This window comes from Ostrea edulis, chromosome 7, assembly GCF_947568905.1.
Source record: "Ostrea edulis chromosome 7, xbOstEdul1.1, whole genome shotgun sequence".
Lineage (NCBI taxonomy): Eukaryota > Metazoa > Mollusca > Bivalvia > Ostreida > Ostreidae > Ostrea > Ostrea edulis.
In genome coordinates this window covers 5,795,221-5,812,820 of record NC_079170.1, presented here as the reverse complement: position 1 = coordinate 5,812,820, position 17,600 = coordinate 5,795,221, and the positions used below count along the sequence as shown (strand labels likewise).

At 34.1% G+C, this 17,600-nt stretch overlaps 2 protein-coding genes across 4 annotated transcripts in view; both read left to right on the top strand.

Moving 5' to 3' along the window:
- The window catches only part of LOC125656999 (uncharacterized), a 20,822-nt gene extending 13,330 nt beyond the window's left edge, over positions 1-7,492 (top strand). The window contains exons 5-7 of one of the 2 annotated variants that reach the window (XM_048887635.2): positions 6,063-6,191; positions 6,703-6,740; positions 7,288-7,492. In XM_048887635.2, the coding sequence (XP_048743592.2) occupies positions 6,063-6,191; positions 6,703-6,740; positions 7,288-7,302 (182 nt within the window). In that variant the 3' untranslated portion in view covers positions 7,303-7,492. The remainder of the gene's footprint in view (positions 1-6,062; positions 6,192-6,702; positions 6,741-7,287) is intronic. The other variant, XM_048887633.2, reaches the window with a different exon arrangement.
- A 673-nt stretch (positions 7,493-8,165) lies between these two features.
- Positions 8,166-17,364, top strand: LOC125656995 (coadhesin-like). Of its 2 annotated transcripts, XM_048887624.2 has the most exons (7): positions 8,166-9,796; positions 13,594-13,710; positions 15,661-15,707; positions 15,957-16,154; positions 16,276-16,470; positions 16,580-16,771; positions 17,087-17,364. In XM_048887624.2, exons 1-7 carry the CDS (start codon positions 9,726-9,728, stop codon positions 17,326-17,328), a joined length of 1,062 nt encoding a protein of 353 aa, XP_048743581.2. In that variant the 5' UTR covers positions 8,166-9,725; the 3' UTR covers positions 17,329-17,364. The 2 variants fall into 2 exon arrangements, with proteins under 2 accessions (XP_048743581.2, XP_048743584.2); XM_048887627.2 differs by lacking the exon at positions 16,580-16,771 and having other exon boundaries at positions 8,441-9,796.
- The last annotated feature ends 236 nt before the right edge of the window (positions 17,365-17,600 follow it).

Below are 17,600 nucleotides of genomic sequence, written 5' to 3'. Positions count from 1 at the left end.
TTCTCACATCGCCACGTTAGGCTTTGGCAAAATAAAAATCCCTCGTTGCTACGGCCGAAAACTCCATGCACAAATCGCGGAATACGCGTAAAGGAAAAAGAATGATCATTCTATCAAGGAAGAAAACATAAAGGAAACAGAAATATCACAACTTTAAACTTGGAACAATATTATGCAGTTTAGTACGGCCTCATACTAGTGATTACGAATCGTGTAAACAACGTGCACTTGAAGAAAGTATACAGGTAGGATAAAAATGTGTCCATAACCACAAATGAATGTCGTAATATTACATAATCTAAAATCACACACGTAAATGTGAACAAAGTAAACATACGCAAAATAAACAAAACTGGGCGTCATCTGCCCTCAAAGATAATTGTATTTCTATCTGTCCTAAAAAGATAATTGTATTTCTAATTGCTCCAAAAAGATATTTGTATTTTTAAGTAAAATATAAAATATAGATGCAGGGGGGGGGGGGGGTGTTATTGATGCAGCCAATGTTAGCAATATTAAATATAATGCGCGGGTCTAAAAGTAGCAGGATCCTATTTTTAAGGTAAATCTGAAGATAACAAACAGTGATTAATCTCGTGAATCCTATACTGAATGCAAAATTGAAAGCAGGGTAAACACGGCCCCTGAAAACGCCGGAAGTGTGAATAGTGATTAGTGGCGTAGAAGGTGCAGGAATCCCCTGTTGATCGGCCACACTCACCCTGACCTTCATGAGCCCTTTATCTTGATGTAAACGGAGTAATCCGTAGTCAAAATGAGTATTTAAAGAATGGCCCAACAATTGGTATGAAACGCGTCAGACAGCATGCGAAATATTTGCAGATAAGGTCATTTAAAAAAAAAACATCCATAATTTTCGAAAAGACTGACTTCAATAGAGGCTATTTAAAGCTCTGTGATATGAATTAATTTGATAATAGCTTGTCTCTATTCAAGCATTGCTCATACGGAGAACATGTTCTTGTGTATCGAATCAATTGAGATACATAAACACCGCATGCAGGTGATAGTGGAATATTGCTACAGAAATATAGGTAGTCATCACCTGACCCCACCTCTCCATGGTCCAGATTATTGGTCAGTAGCCTGTCTCCAATCAATTGAATCACGTGGGGATCCGGGTTAGAATAGGTCCTCAGAACCCTTGCTTGTCATAAGAGGCGACTAAATGGGACGGTCCTTCGGATGAGACCGAGGTCCCGTGTCACAGCAAGTGTGGCACGATAAAGATCTCTCTCTGCTCAATGGCCGTAAGCGCCGATCATAGGCCTAAATTTTGCAGCCCTTCACCGGCAGTGGTGACGTCTTCATATGGGTGAAATATTCTCGAGAAGGACATTAAACAATATTTAATCAATCGAATCAATTGCGAGGCATAAACACCATATGCAGATGATAATGGAATATCACTACATCCCCTGAAGCGTACACTTCCAAAATGTTCCGTTGTAAACCAGTGTTGGTGCAAGTTGTTTTCTACATGAAGCAGAAACTGATCATGTAAGCTATATGGACGATACACTAAGACATATAGAGTAGGTGGGTGTACATGTAGTTTGTCACTTGAGGATGGGTTATTCGGCTAATCCTCAAAACAAATAATGATATTAAAACCACAAGGCAAAGCAAAATTCATTACGTGTATAGCATTTGAATATATTTGTTTACAAGAAATGGAAATAACTTGTCGGGCAATAGAAACATAATAATAAATGAGAAGTGTGGTAAATAATGGAACTTTTCAAAAAAAAATAATAACTGCGTAATATGCAATTTTTTTTGTTATCTTAGTGAGACAATTACCAGCATACGTGTATATGGCCACGACCTACTAATTCGTGGACACGCCTTGTTAGGTCATTTGAGCAAATTCAAGTGACATACTGCAATCGGTTGTCGTCGTCCGTCGTGCATTAACAATTGAACATTTTTAACTTCTTGATAACTACTATTCTAATTCTTTTCAAATGTGGTATGAAGCATCTTTTGTGCACACCTTGGGCCCTAGGAGTGGAGGAAAAACTGCCAACCGCACATGTGTAAGAAAAACTAAATGCATAGTGATATTGAGCATTTGTAATTGTAAATTCCATGACCCCCTGGGTAGGGGTTTTGACCCCAGAGCAGGGCCAAACTTGGTATACAGTGTTTATGTGTAAAACACTTAAATGACATCTTTAGTGCTATTGATACTAAATTAAAACTAAATGGATATTTAGAAAGGACAGGTAGTCTTTTACCAAAATTTAAACTTGTTGATCCCAGGGGTAGTGGTTTGGTATTAGGGTGGGGCCAAAATGGTCAGTTATTAAAATTGTGAACAATAGAATATTTTAACTTCTTGATGGGTATTTTTTGTACATCTGTGAAGATCCGCAGAAAGCACTATTTCATCTACTATATTATGCAAATATACTATATATAAATATTGTTTAAAAATTCAAAACGTGCACACCACGGTCTGCTTCTTGTGCATACAGTGCAGACCGTTACCGTTTACAAAGTGAGCAACGTGTCCGTGCATACCATTCCTCCGTACAAGAAGTTCGTATCGTTCTGTGCACGTGGTGTAGTGGCACAAGTATGGGAGAATGCCAATGGAGAAAACGAAAGTTACATAAGATTGATTAACTATTGTTTAACGTCCCTCACGAAAATAATTCACTCGTATGGAGACGTCATCACTGCCGGTGAAGGGCTGCAAAATTTAGGCCTATGCTCGGCGCTCACGGCGGCCTTTGAGCAGGGATGGATCTTTATCGTGCCACACCTGCTGTGATACAGGACCTCGGTCTCATCCGAAGGACCGCCCCATTTAGTCGCCTCTTACGACAAGCAAGGGGTACTGAGGACCTATTTTAACCCGGATCCCGGGGGAGGGGGGTACTGAGGACCTATTCTAACCCGGATCCCCACGGGATAACTTACATGAAACTAAAGTCATATAATATAAATATTATATTCACCCCTATATAACCAATCTAACTACATGTGTTAATTGTCTCAGAATTCCTGGGATACACTTTACATGTAACATTATAACATTACAGTTAATATATACATGTATTGTACATGTAACATTACAGTTAATATCTACATATATTGTACATGTAACATTATAACATTACAGTTAATATCTACATGTATTGTACATGTAACATTATAACATTACAGTTAATATCTACATATGTTGTACATGTAACATTACAGTTAATATATACAGGTATTGTACATGTAACATTACAGTTAATATATACATATATTGTACATGTAACATTACAGTTAATACCTACATGTATTGTACATGTAACATTACAGTTAATATCTACATATATTGTACATGTAACATTACATTTAATATCTACATATATTGTACATGTAATATTACAGTTAATATCTACATACATTGTACATGTAACATTACAGTTAATATATACATATATTGTACATGTAACATTATAACATTACAGTTAATATCTACATATATTGTACATGTGACATTATAACAGTACAGTTGATATCTACATATATTGTACATGTGACATTATAACATTACAGTTATTATCTACATGTATTGTACATGTAACATTACAGTTAATATATACATGTATTGTACATGTAACATTAGAACATTACAGTTAATATATACATGTATTGTACATGTAACATTACAGTTAATATCTACATGTATTGTACATGTAACATTACAGTTAATATCTACATATATTGTACATGTAACATTATAACATTACAGTTAATATATACATGTATTGTATATGTGACATTATAACATTACAGTTAATATCTACATGTATTGTACATGTAACATTATAACATTACAGTTAATATCTACATATATTGTACATGTGACCTTATAACATTACAGTTAATATCTACATATATTGTACATGTAACATTATAACAGTACAGTTGATATCTACATATATTGTACATGTGACATTATAACATTACAGTTAATATCTACATATATTGTACATGTAACATTACAGTTAATATCTACATATATTGTACATGTAACATTATAACATTACAGTTAATATATACATATATTGTGCATGTAACATTATAACATTACAGTTAATATTTACATATATTGTACATGTAACATTATAACAGTACAGTTAATATATACATATATTGTACATGTAACATTATAACATTACAGTTAATATATACATATATTGTACATGTAACATTACAGTTAATATCTACATGTATTGTACATGTAACATTACAGTTAATATCTACATATATTGTACATGTAACATTATAACAGTACAGTTAATATATACATATATTGTACATGTAACATTATAACATTACAGTTAATATATACATATATTGTACATGCAACATTACAGTTAATATCTACATGTATTGTACATGTAACATTACAGTTAATATCTACATATATTGTACATGTGACATTATAACATTACAGTTAATATCTACATGTATTGTACATGTAACATCATAACAGTACAGTTGATATCTACATATATTGTACATGTGACATTATAACATTACAGTTAATATCTACATGTATTGTACATGTAACATTACAGTTAATATCTACATATATTATACATGTAACATTATAACATCATAGTTAATATATACATATATTGTACATGTAACATTACAATTAATATCTACATGTATTGTACATGTAACATTACAGTTAATATCTACATATATTGTACATGTAACATTACAGTTAATACATACAGGTATTGTACATGTAACATTATAACATTACAGTTAATATATACATGTATTGTACATGTAACATTACAGTTAATATATACAGGTATTGTACATGTAACATTACAGTTAATATCTACATATATTGTACATGTAACATTTTAACATTACAGTTAATATCTACATGTATTGTACATGTAACATTACAGTTAATATATACAGGTATTGTACATGTAACATTACAGTTAATATATACATATATTGTACATGTAACATTACAGTTAATATATACATATATTGTACATGTAACATTATAACATTACAGTTAATATCTACATGTATTGTACATGTAACATTATAACATTACAGTTAATATATACATGTATTGTACATGTAACATTATAACATTACAGTTAATATATACATATATTGTACATGTAACATTGTAACATTACAGTTAATATATACATATATTGTAGATGTGACATTATAACAGTACAGTTGATATATACATATATTGTACATGTAACATTATAACATTACAGTTAATATATACATATATTGTACATGTAACATTATAACATTACAGTTAATATTTACATATATTGTACATGTAACATTACAGTTAATATATGCATATATTGTACATGTAACATTATAACAGTACAGTTGATATCTACATGTATTGTACATGTAGTATAACATTACAGTTGATATCTACATATGTTGTACATGTAACATTATAACAGTACAGTTGATATCTACATGTATTGTACATGTAACATTAAAACAGTACAGTTGATATCTACATGTATTGTACATGTAGTATAACATTACAATTGATATCTACATGTATTGTACATGTAACATTATAACATTACAGTTAATATATACATCTGTTGTACATGTAACATTACAGTTAATATATACATATATTGTACATGTAACATTATAACATTACAGTTAATATATACAGGTATTGTACATGTAACATTACAGTTAATATATACAGGTATTGTAGATGTAACATTATAACATTACAGTTGATATCTACATGTATTGTACATGTAACATTATAACATTACAGTTGATATCTACATGTATTGTACATGTAACATTACAGTTAATATCTACATGTATTGTACATGTAACATTATAACATTACAGTTGATATCTACATGTATTGTACATGTAACATTACAGTTAATATCTACATGTATTGATTTCAGATGGAGTGGGACTGGTCTCCGCTTGTACGTTACTGTTGATTCTGATCTTGTAACATTACAGTTGATATCTACATGTATTGATTTCAGATGGAGTGGGACTGGTCTCCGCTTGTACGTTACTGTTGATTCTGATCTTGGCGTTCTGTGTTCTAATCAGGAAGCGACGTTCTAGTAGGGGACCTCGGCGTAGTTCATCTTCTATTTATAGTCTTTCAGGTAAAAAGTGAAAGTAAATATCATTACAGTGGAAACTGCTTAATCTGACACCTGTGTAATCCGTTTTACTGGGCATGCTACCCTTACTTTCATTTTAAATTCCATATTGTGTATTCCGGAAAAATATATCTCTTGGTGCATGACGGATGAGACAAGTTTCACTGTAATTTAAGGTATTCAATGTATAATGACCATATTTCATATCTAATAAATGGATGGTGGAATATTTGTAATCATGGTATCATTTTGAAGGGTTCATCAAATAAAAATAACCCACGGTAGGAATTTTCTAAATATTTTGTTTACTGCTTGATATATTTCACCTAGAATTTAACATTGAAGTATATGGGAAAAGCATCTTTTATTGCAATATTTTAAAAACAAATTATATATTCATACTAATCTCTTGGTAAAAAGTTACATACACTTTCTTTTTATGAAAATATGAAATAAAATTAATCATTGACCACACACATTTTTAGAAAATTGGATTTTTCTTATTTTTACAAAGGGCAGACAACTCTTCCAAAAAGTCTTAAGTGCAAAAAGGTCAGCTTCTAATCATTTACCAGTCATGTGAATTTCATCTGCTTCACTTCCATCATTAATTAACAATAAAGTTTTATGATGATCTAAATCCTTCAAAATTGTTCATTATCCTTTCATTATACATGGAATACCTTAAAATTGGATGAATTGCTGAAAGATGAATTCTAGAAGAATTTTTACGTAAAATCGCGAGCACGTAAGAAAAAGGAAATTCTTGTAGAATATTACTTTCATGTTAATCAGAAGTTTTCATCAAGGAACAACTATGAGATATAATTTCATCTGATGCTAGATTATGGTAGTACAACGTCTCCACCATTGGCAACGTTGAAACGACTTTGCGCGCGAGTTATGTTTCATATGCTAGAATTATTCAGCCTCTATAATATTAAAATATAGTTTTGCCATCTCCTGACTAAACCAATCAGAAGCAAGAATATATGCATGATATCACGAACTCTCAAAACATTTTGTTAATTGCATTCATAATATCAAGCATTTAATATTGAAATTTCAATAATAAATGTGTAGCATCCGTTATTTTCAGGAATCGACAATATGAATTACGTATCAGGCGGACCCTCTCCGCCGCCATATACACCACGTGACGATCTATCTCCGCCGCCTTACTCTGAAGCAGATCCCAACAAGGGAGACAATCCTCTATCACATATTTAGATCTTTATCATTGTGCAGATTGCATTTTCTTTACTGTCTATATTGATTTGCAGATACAATGTTATCAAATTCTGTATATATCATTTTACTCGACTTCAAATGATAATTAGGCTGAATAATAAGTTTTAAACAATATTCAAAACGTTAACTTTGGCCATAATGTTTTAGTGGATGGTCATAGAGATTTCACATGTGTATTTCTTGTGACGATATTTCTTTGAATAGCAAAATTTGTATACATCATAACCTTGAATTTGGAATATGACATACCTTTGAAAAACTTTTAACCTAGGCCATAACTTTTGATTGGTTATTGATAGCGCTTTCATATATCATACGTTATTTCTTGTGACACTTGATCTTGTTACCCAAATCGTCGCCCAGCATCCAAAATTGTTGTCCCCACGACGATTTGGGACAAGATTGCACTATCATTAGGGGCGATGATTTGGGATGTACTTTAGTATACCCCAATCGTCGCCCGTCCTGAATCGTCGCCCGCCAATATTTTATTGACGTTTGTAGAATAGATTACACAGAAGTTATTTTATTGTACCCCCTCTTATATAGGGAGTACATAGGTTTCACTCGGTCTGTTTGTCTGTCGATCCGCATTCATATCTCTTGTGTCTGTCGAACTATTCGGCTGAAATTTTGTATGTAGATTACAAGTGACCCTCTGACATGCCCCCCCCCCCCCCCAACAAAACCATGCGAATTCTGGAATGAGAACTTAAAAGTGCCGGGAGCTGTACACAGTTTTCAGCAACTCTGCAATATCTGGTGTTTTGAACCACATGAAATATCTTGATCGCGAGCTCAAAGCACCGCGAGCTGTAATCATAGCGAACTATTTTCGACTTCACTCTGGTGTTTGTGAACTGCATGATTGAGCTAAAATTTTGTATGGGACTAAGGACATAGGTCTCATTTATTTGTTTGTTTGCTTGTTTGTTCATTTACTTATTTAGAGAGAGAGAGAGAGAGAGAGAGAGAGAGAGAGAGAGAGATTTTCACGAATGTCCAAACGGTGGGAGAGTGTCCAAATGGCCGCTATAACAGGCGTAATCTCATACAATCTGAAGTTACTAACAAATCTGCGGTGCATAGGACATAAGAACCCCATAATTAGCAGAATCACCCTACAATAAAAGGCAAAATGGTGTATTGTCGGACATCTCTCTCTCTCTCTCTCTCTCTCTCTCTCTCTGGAAGACTGGACGACTAAAAAATATAGACAACTATGAGACCACCACCACTAACGACAAACACAATTCTTTCAATGCAAGGTGAAGATAACGAACAGTGATCAATCTCATAACTCCTACAAGCAATACAAAATAGATAGTTGGGCAAACACGGACCCCTGGACACACCAGAGGTGGGATCAGGTGCCTAGGAGGAGTAAGCATCCCCTGTTGACCGGTCACACCCGCCGTGAGCCCCATATCCTGATCAGGTAAACGGAGTTATCCGCAGTCAAAATCAGTGTGCCAAGAACGGCTTAACATTTTTTTTAGAATAGTAACAAAACCACTACCAACCAAAACAATATAAAATACCGTTATCATGATTCATAATAAATCTAAAACCTATACAACAGAACAAGTAAAAGACGAAGTAGAAAATTAAAATATCTCGCTTGTAGGGTCCGAGGAGAAGAGAAGTTAACAAACAGAGCCAGTTTGTATGTGAATGTTGTTTCCAAATAGTTGCAGCAAGGGGGACGACAATTTCGGGTGTGAGGTTATGCCCAAATCGTCGCCGGTGTCGATTTGGGATGGGCGACGATTTGGGGTGTAACATACCTTTCATTGGCTGCAAGAAATGCTTTACTGCAGTACAACAGTGCTTCACAAATACGTCATCTTTTTTTTTTTTATTTTAGTGCACGAAGCTGCAAATCAACTTATGTAAACAATGTGAATAGTAGTACATGTAATGCTACGAGTTTGATAAGATCAGTCATCACACTTTAGGAACGCAACAAGATTAATTAATGGTGTGTTAGTGCCTGTACAACAGGTGTATCGGAGGGGTTGGAGGAAATGTACATAGAAAGCATAAATTTTGGTTTTATTTACCGAAGTCTCTGTGTAGTGTGATACCATAGTTTTAATGTTTATTAATTGTAAATTCATGTCGATACAGACAATTGTAAATTTAAAGATAACGAGTTATAATGATTATGGCATCGAGTTCTTGAACATGTGACACAGGCATGGAGTGTATTAGTGACAGATTTAAAATGTTCAGGTCATGTCTATATAACATTGCGGGAAACACTCGCTGCCAGAATGTACCACCATGGCTGCTTTTGGTACGACACTGTTGTTGATTGTCGCCCTTAGTACACACCTTGGTTATAGTGAAGGAAGGTAATGATTTTGTTATACAATCTTATGTCTTTTTTGCGTTATTCAGTGTGAAACTCAAGCTGAGATGAATACCATAAGAGTACACAGATAAATGATAACCGCGTGTATACATAACTGGTTTTTATTTTGAATTTAATGTATTCTAGACCTTGAAAAAAAATACTTCAAAACATTTCGTAGTCGCCATCTGTAAGACAATATAACAAAAACCATCATTTGTTGTTATATCATTGGTGTTTTTTATATTAAAAACCATAAAGATTTATGTTTGAATACATTGTGCATGTTTTACTGTAAATGTATGTTTCACTATGAAATAAAAATAAAAAGAATAAACATTTTTATAAAACTATTTGTAAATGTTTTAAAATTATGAAAACCCATATTTACCACGAGTTTCCTATTACATAACCCATTTAAAAGACATTACTGTAGTCACTGCAATTGAACCCGGACGTTTGCGTGCAGGTACATGTATGTAGTTTATTTGATATATTTTGTTCAATTATATAGGGTTATTGAACTTATATTGGTGAATATTGGCAGGAGTTGGCTGTAAAAATGCACGAGCTTGCGAGTGAATTTTGACAGCCAACGAGTGCCAATATTCACCTATGTAAATTCAATAACCCTTTTATTATATAGCTAAAGTATTTAGTTGTTAAATTATATCCCTTTTCACTCAAACTACTCCAAAATAGACGAGAATTCATCAATATTGGCAGTGTGCAATAACACCATGCATTTCTTAACTGTTCAATATTTAACCCGTCATTAATGCATGAAGCAAACTGATTTTGTAAATGAGGACATCATAATTTATGTACAGTAAAACATTTTGCTTAAGTAAATATCAAATACCGGCTCTATCAGATTCGAAGGACCGTCGTTTGACATTTTGGCTTGTTTACGTCGTTACGGTAACGTCAATATTGAACGCTCATACTCGGAATGTTTCGGGCGCATACAATTTACGCAATGCAAAGTTAGCGTTCAATAAATTCTCAGGATATTGAACGCTAACATTCTCTAGATTTTACGCAGATTTTATATTAGACTATTTATAAGCTATATAATTATAGAATTTATTGCTTACGTCTTACTGTGTATCATGACGTTTTTCAAGAAAAGAAAACTTTCATCAGAAAACTACATAGTACGATGACATTTCGTTTGTTTCTCCTCTTAGATTTTTAAATAAATAGGTTTTAAAATGCACTTTTTTGGCACGCTGTTTTTCCCTATAATAGCTCTAAAACTTCATTATTATTTCGGATTTCAAAGATTTTGGTTGAGCATCACTGAAGAGACACTATTTGTCGAAATGCGCATCTGGTGCATCAAAATTGGTACCGTATAAGTTTTACATGGACATGTGCATCAAAGCAAGGCTTTAAAGGTAACATGTATGTAAAAAAAAAAGAAGGGGGGGGGGTGAGAAAATGAATAGAGATAACGTTCCACACCAAGGTATATGATATATGGTGAATTGGGGGCGTATCCACTTTATGTTGATGTACAATTAAGGATCCTCAATTATTGGCGCAAGGTTGCTTTTGCAGGAGATAATAAATTTTCAGATATCATGTACGCATTTTGTAAATGCAAATTCACACAAGATTCTTGCTTTTCTAAATGGATGCTTTATGTGAGAAAAATATCTAAATAATTTAGGTTTCGGTAATATGTGGGATTCGAATGGGGTTTTTATTTTTGAATGGTTCAAACATACTATTAAAGGGACTGATTCACGATTTTTCCCAAAATTTTGTTTTTCACTTTTGATGATCAAAATCTACTGTCTATTGTGTTTGAAATATTTCACATGAAAATTAAGGTTATATATTATCACAGAAGCTCATTTTAGAGAGTTTATTATTTGTTTTGTAAACAAAGATTGTGGTATGCTATTGTTTACAAAATTTTCAAAAGAAATAGATATCGATCTAAGTTTATTATACCTTTCACATTTCAAGCATTTTTGGAGTAAAATGTGTCATCTAAAAGTGTGACTATGCAAAATTAAGATGCATTATATTACAAAATCAATATTTCACTTGTTTGTTTGTTTACATAAAAAGACTCGAGTCTTTGTTTACATAACACAGATTTAAGGCTAAAATATTGCTTTTATTCTGACATTCAGAAGGTCAAAAGTTTGGCTGTCAACATTAAATGAGTTATATCTTTAAAGTTTAACATCAAAAATGAAAAATATTTTTATCAAAAATCGTGAGCCAGTCCCTTTAATTAAGCAACGAATCTGTGACCACTTTGCACAAATATGGAATGCAAGGTGAAGATAACGAACAGTGATCAATCTCATAACTCCTATAAGCAATACAAAATAGATAGTTGGGCAAACACGGACCCCTGGACACACCAGAGGTGGGATCAGGTGCCTAAGAGGAGTAACCATCCCCTGTCGACCGGTCACACCCGCCGTGAGCCCTATATCCTGATCAGGTAAACGCAGTCAAAATCAGTGTGCCAAGAACGGCAAGACTAGCTAATAATCGATTACAAATGTACCTATTGAAGTTGGCAGATGGTACGGCATAGAAAGATCCCAAAAGAAAATGTACCTTGTGTAATGACAATGAAATTGGCGATGAATACCATTACTTGTTTAAATGTAGTAGATTTGCTAGAATTAGAAATCAATGTATTAAATGGAGAAAAAGGTCGCCACCAAATGTGTTAACAACAAAATCTATTTTTAATTTTGACAATATTGTCACGTTAAGAAAATTAAGTAAATTCTTAAAAGCTATCCATCATACCCTGTCCCCTCTATAATGACTTTGTTTATATTGCTACAGTTTGTACATATGTATATATTGTGAACACATCATTTGTATATTTTGAATACTTATATGTATTTTCTCAATACCTTTGTACTAAGGAGAATAAAGAATTGATAATCTTTCCATACGTTCACTGAAAATGTTGTGATCCATACGGGCGCCACCATTTTGTTTTGTTCATTAGTTACTTCTACAGTTATTCGTGTTTTAATTTTGAATACCAAAAATACAAGACTGATGTGTAGTTTGTAATCAAACACTCAGTTTGTTAAAAATGAATGGTATAATTATAAATGTTACAGTTTGTAGGCTATGATCAAATAGTAAAAACAGTAATACGACTAAAAAGATCAACGAGTTTGAGTTTCTTAAAATAAAAATATATGATATATTTACTCTTACTGTTTTAGCACTTTGAATTTGTTGGTTAACTTTGTTTAGTTTTAAACGTCTTTTAAATTACCAAAGGGGTAATTGTTTTGTTGTTGTTTTTTTGTTTTTTTGAAAGAGAGAAAAAAGTCGAGTCTAAATGTGACGTCACAATGCATGGTTTACGTTGGTTAGCATTATATCCTCGCAGTAAATGAATAGGCGGATCCTGTAGTTATCCTCCCTTTAATATTTAAATGTTGCTGGGCGTTTATCGCAAGAAGAATTTCATAAATAAAATATATTTTCAAGTGAATTCTAATTTCACTCGGTCCAACGGTCACACCGTATACTGTAAATCTATTACATTTGGCTGTGTATTCTATTTAGCGCCTTTGGCGGAACGCAGCTTCCGTTAAATCAAGTACATCACTAAATGCCATCCGTAAATATAAATGTTTAAAGTAATTCAGGAATGCGCTAAATCAAATCTACGCTAACTTGTTGAAAAAACGATTTCCGCCAAATATCGTACACACCAAATATAATACGTTTACAGTATATATTATATTTAAACTGAATGAATATTATTTTGATGATGTCATGTGATTATACCTCCAGCGGATGCAATATCCACAGCGGTATTGACTACTATTCGTGTACCAAGTATGCCCATGTCAAGTACTATGTGAATGTTCCATGTGGGTTTTGGCACTGGCTCCGATGTGCCAGAACAAGGTATATATCCCTTTTCTTCTAATTATTTATGTACGTGAATACAAATGTAAATCCTCATTGAAGTATGTGAATATGACGGTCATGTAGTTATCTAATTTATATAATATCTCAAACGCTGCAAAATTTTGTCTTTTTCCATTTGTAATGTATATTTTTTTCCATTTGAATTGTATAATTTTTCATTTGTATTGTATATTTAAGAAATAATAACCATTGCCTTTTCGTGTATGTTGCATGATAAACTCCGAGGTCGAGAATTTTTTTAATATTTCAAACAATGAGGTTTTCCTGCATCACACAGGAAAATAGAACTTTATTTCTATTTTACTACGGCTCAGAAATATACAGCCGATCGTTTTCTTATATAGCTACGAATTAGCTCAATGTGACTTCATGGCAGTTTCCGAAACGGCTGACATTGTCTTTTGATGACGAAAAATGTGAGATGGTAGGGGTATTTTAAATCTGTTATAAAAAAAAATATTTCAAGGATTTAGTTTGATGTTAACGGATTATATCAATTGCTTTGAATACAGTTCAAGAAAAAAATTGTCAGTGTATCGCCTGTTTACGTGTGTACTGTTCTCGGAATGCAGATGATTGGCTTATCTCCTTTAGTCATTGATGAATTCGTTTTACAACATAATGTAGACAGGTCGCGGTAGCTCATTGGGAGAACGTTCGATTCGTAACCGGGAGGTCGTGAGTTCGAATCCAGCTCGTACCATAGCTGTGTCAAACAAAAGACGTCAAAAATAGGTAGTGATTGTTCCTTCGCCAAACGCTCTGCATTTAGAAGTGAGAATCACGGGTTTTTCGGATATGACCTTGAAAACGGAGATCCCGTGTCGTGAAAGGCCCTGAGTGCTAAGCAGGTCTTAATATGTGGTACTTCACCTACAGCTAGTGACGTCTCAATAATTATGAGAGAAAAATTCTTGTCGGGACGCAAATCAATCCATCAATTAGTATATTTTGATTTTGATGATTATAGAATTCAATTATCAGTCATGTATTAATTAGCAAAACTCGAAGTGCAAGTGAGATGTGTATACAATTTTCTCATAATCAGTTGATATCCATATGAAGGTCTATATCGTAGAATAATGACCACGGCAGTCCTTTGATCTTTGCAATAACCGTGGTATATTTTCTATTTTAATCTCTATTTCCTATATGTGTTGTTATAATATTTTATTTGCATTGTATAATTTGTCATCTGCATTGTATAATTTTCATTTGTACGGTTTCCGAAGGATTATTTATTTCGGTTTGTTACATAGAATCTGATTGGTTTAAACCATGGTCCGGTTATTCTTCCTGATACTGTGCAGGGCTCACTCTGGAGAATTGTCGCACATGTGCAGTAGTGTACAGTGATATTGCTTTGCAAAGGTGGGTGAGGGTTAAAGACAGGATAGAAATGGCGACGAATGCACGATATTTATGGTAGCCTATAAACCCTGCCTAGAGGGTTTCTATGGATTTGGCAATAACAAGGTCTCCTATTATATCAAGTCATCGGCTATATCTTTTTCCTAACTACTGCTTACGTAAACGTAGATTCTACCGAACTTTCTCTCGCCTATCAACCTCGTACACGGACGATCGGATTATCTTGTGGATGAGCATCCGGGACACCCGCTCGTTTTAACACGACACAGCCTAAAACTTGACCAATGAAATTATTCATCTCATATCAAAATAAACTAAACAATCTCTCGGATACGAAATAAATGAAAAATTATACAAAGCAAATGAAAATCATCTATCTATCTATCTATCTATCTAATCTATCCTATCTATCTATCTAATCTATCCTATCTATCTATCTATCTATCTATCTATCTATCTATCTATCTATCTATCTTTCTTTCTTTCTTTCTTTATGTCTAGTTAGTTAGCGGATTAGTTGGTCGCGGTACAAGCTTGATTCAATATTAACACTAGGTACACATCCTCAGCACACAACTCCATCTGTACACGGACATGTAGAGGTATGTATATTCATAGTTATAGATCTATAATTCTATATATTACACAAATAAAGCCATGCTTCTTTCTTTCATGTGTCCCCAACAAATGCCTTTGGGTGCCTTTTTTGTTGTTGTTGTTGTTGTTGCTTTTTTTTTTAAATATAAAAAACAACAGTCATTGGATGTGCCGTATAATACATTGTATTTCACTGCCTCTTCAGTGAATATCAGTCATTGGGTACCCTGTATAATGTATAATTGCCTCTTCAGTGAATGGTGGTTGGAGTTCATGGCAGGGGTGGTCTACGTGGGGGTCGTGTGATAAGACCTGCGGACAAGGAAACAGATTTAGATATAGTTTACGACAGTGTAATAATCCAACCCCGAAAAATAATGGCGCTTATTGTTCTGGATCCAACTCAAAAAAGGATTTCCTGCCGTGTGAGACGGGATCCAAACAGTGCCCAGGTGAGAAACTTTATATCCTGTTTTTACACATTGCACGATAAACCTGGTGTGATCGGGGAAAAAATGAATTTCATACAAAGTAACACTGCTGTAGTAACGTCTGGTTTGATTTAAATGACAGTGGATGGCAACTGGGGGGCGTGGCTGTCTTGGGGGATGTGGGGGGCGTGTAGCACAAGCTGCGGAGAAGGAACACGCACAAAGACTAGAAAGCGCTACTGTAACAACCCAGCTCCCAAGTATGACGGAAAGAAGTGCCAAGGGGATCGATTGCATAAACAAAAGGAGAAGTGTGTTATTGTGAAATATTGTCCAGGTAACGTTTCATCCTTTCCTATCTGCTAGGAATTCAACATTTTCCGTTGTATAATTGTTATGTATTAATTCAATGATAAACGAACACGCCTCATATCTTCTGTACAAAGTGAACGGTGGATGGAGCAGTTACGGTCCCTGGAGTAGCTTTAGTAATTGTACGAAGATTTGTGGGGGTGGTGGGCAAACCCGATATAGATACAGGGAATGTAATAGTCCCACACCACAACATGGCGGACTGATTTGTACTGGGACAGCCATTTTATCCCACACTGCACCATGTAATACTAGCTCTTGTCAAGGTACTGTCCTCTACCAGTATGGAGATGGACTTTTAATTCATTATTTGTTTGTGTTTTAATTCTCGGGGATGTACATGTACATGTTTCATACCGAGTGTTAGGCCGTTCTTGCACACTGACTTTGACTACGGATAACTTTATTTACCACAAGATATAGGACTCCCGGGGTCCGCGTTTGCTCAACTCTTTATTTTGCATGCTTATGTGATTTATGAGATCGATCTTCACCTTTCATTAATCTATGGAAATAACAAATGTCAATAAAGTCGTTTTAAGACAAACGAGATACAAATGTGAATTTGGATTTCTTTTCAGTTGATAGCAGTACTAACGCAACTGGAAACGGCACTTTGGATACAGATGGAATGGGTTTCAATAATTCTTCAGTCCTTTTGAATGATACAATCATCCAGAATATAAACCAAACAGCCAGCGACCTTCCAACCGAACAAAGCATTAACGATACAATCACCCAGAATACAAACCAAACAGCCAGCGACCTTCCAACCGAACAAAGCATTAACAGCACTACTCCTGGAACTCCAAACGATTCGTGAATGAATGAATCCGAATAAACCTTAATTATATGAATATTGAGATTGTCCTCATTCACGAGATAGGTGTACTAGGATATGATTGGACATCACGTCTGTGTAGTAGATAAGGTTATAATTTTTTTGGTTATACAAGTAGATTTTAATGATAGAGGGTTTAGAATGCCGTATAGAGGTGGTATTTTAGTGAGACACAAATTTAGTGATTTTCACGGCGAGAGGTTAGAGCGTTCGCCCCGTATGTGGAAGGCCGGGGTTCGAATCCCGGTCGCGAC

Coding starts and splice junctions, on each gene's coding strand:
- LOC125656995 (XM_048887624.2), top strand. CDS start 9,726: ATGGCTGCTTTTGGTACGACACTGTTGTTGATTGTCGCCCTTAGTACA. Junction 13,711..15,660: donor CTCCGATGTGCCAGAACAAG/GTATATATCCCT, acceptor TATTAACACTAG/GTACACATCCTCAGCACACA. Junction 16,772..17,086: donor TAATACTAGCTCTTGTCAAG/GTACTGTCCTCT, acceptor ATTTCTTTTCAG/TTGATAGCAGTACTAACGCA.